General features: G+C 59.6%; 1 protein-coding gene across 1 annotated transcript in view; it reads left to right on the top strand.

Annotated features, from left to right (window-relative positions):
• Positions 1-495, top strand: part of PLXNA2 (plexin A2) — a gene marked incomplete at its 5' end in the record, with an annotated part of 93,615 nt that overhangs the window by 36,629 nt on the left and 56,491 nt on the right. The window contains one exon of the mRNA XM_010135598.1: positions 18-114. Coding sequence (XP_010133900.1) covers positions 18-114 — 97 coding nt within the window. The remainder of the gene's footprint in view (positions 1-17; positions 115-495) is intronic.

Genomic DNA, 495 nt, shown 5'->3' on the forward strand with positions numbered 1-495 from the left:
CTGCTTTACACCCCCAGGCTGGTTCGGCGTGGTACTGCAGCTGAAGTCGCAGGAGACGGGGAGGACGTTTGTCAGCACCGAGTTCAAGTTCTACAACTGCAGTGCCCACCAACTGTGAGTGCTCCCTCCCCATCCCCAGCAGAGCCAAACACCACCTGAAAAGAGCAAGAGCTGAGAGCTGGATGCTGGGCTCTGGGACCAGCCAGGGGGGTTATTACAGTCCTTTGCTGAGCCAGCAGATGCCTTCAGTAGAAGGGGAGCCCACCAGTCTCTGTCTTCTCTGAACTTCTCTGGGAGCTTCTACGGCTTTCTCTGCCTTGTGAGACACAGGCAGAGTGAGCCTGGAAAAACCTCAACCTGCTGGTGCCCCCAAGCTGCGCGATCCTGCAACTGTGGACGTGGATGTGTCTGCACAGGCAGCTGGTGAGGGCAGAGCAGAAGGCCCGGGGAGGTGGGCTGCAGGCAGAGCCCTTCCATCTGCACTGGCCGGGGGAG

This window comes from Buceros rhinoceros, unplaced genomic scaffold, assembly GCF_000710305.1.
Source record: "Buceros rhinoceros silvestris isolate BGI_N320 unplaced genomic scaffold, ASM71030v1 scaffold18030, whole genome shotgun sequence".
NCBI lineage: Eukaryota > Metazoa > Chordata > Aves > Bucerotiformes > Bucerotidae > Buceros > Buceros rhinoceros.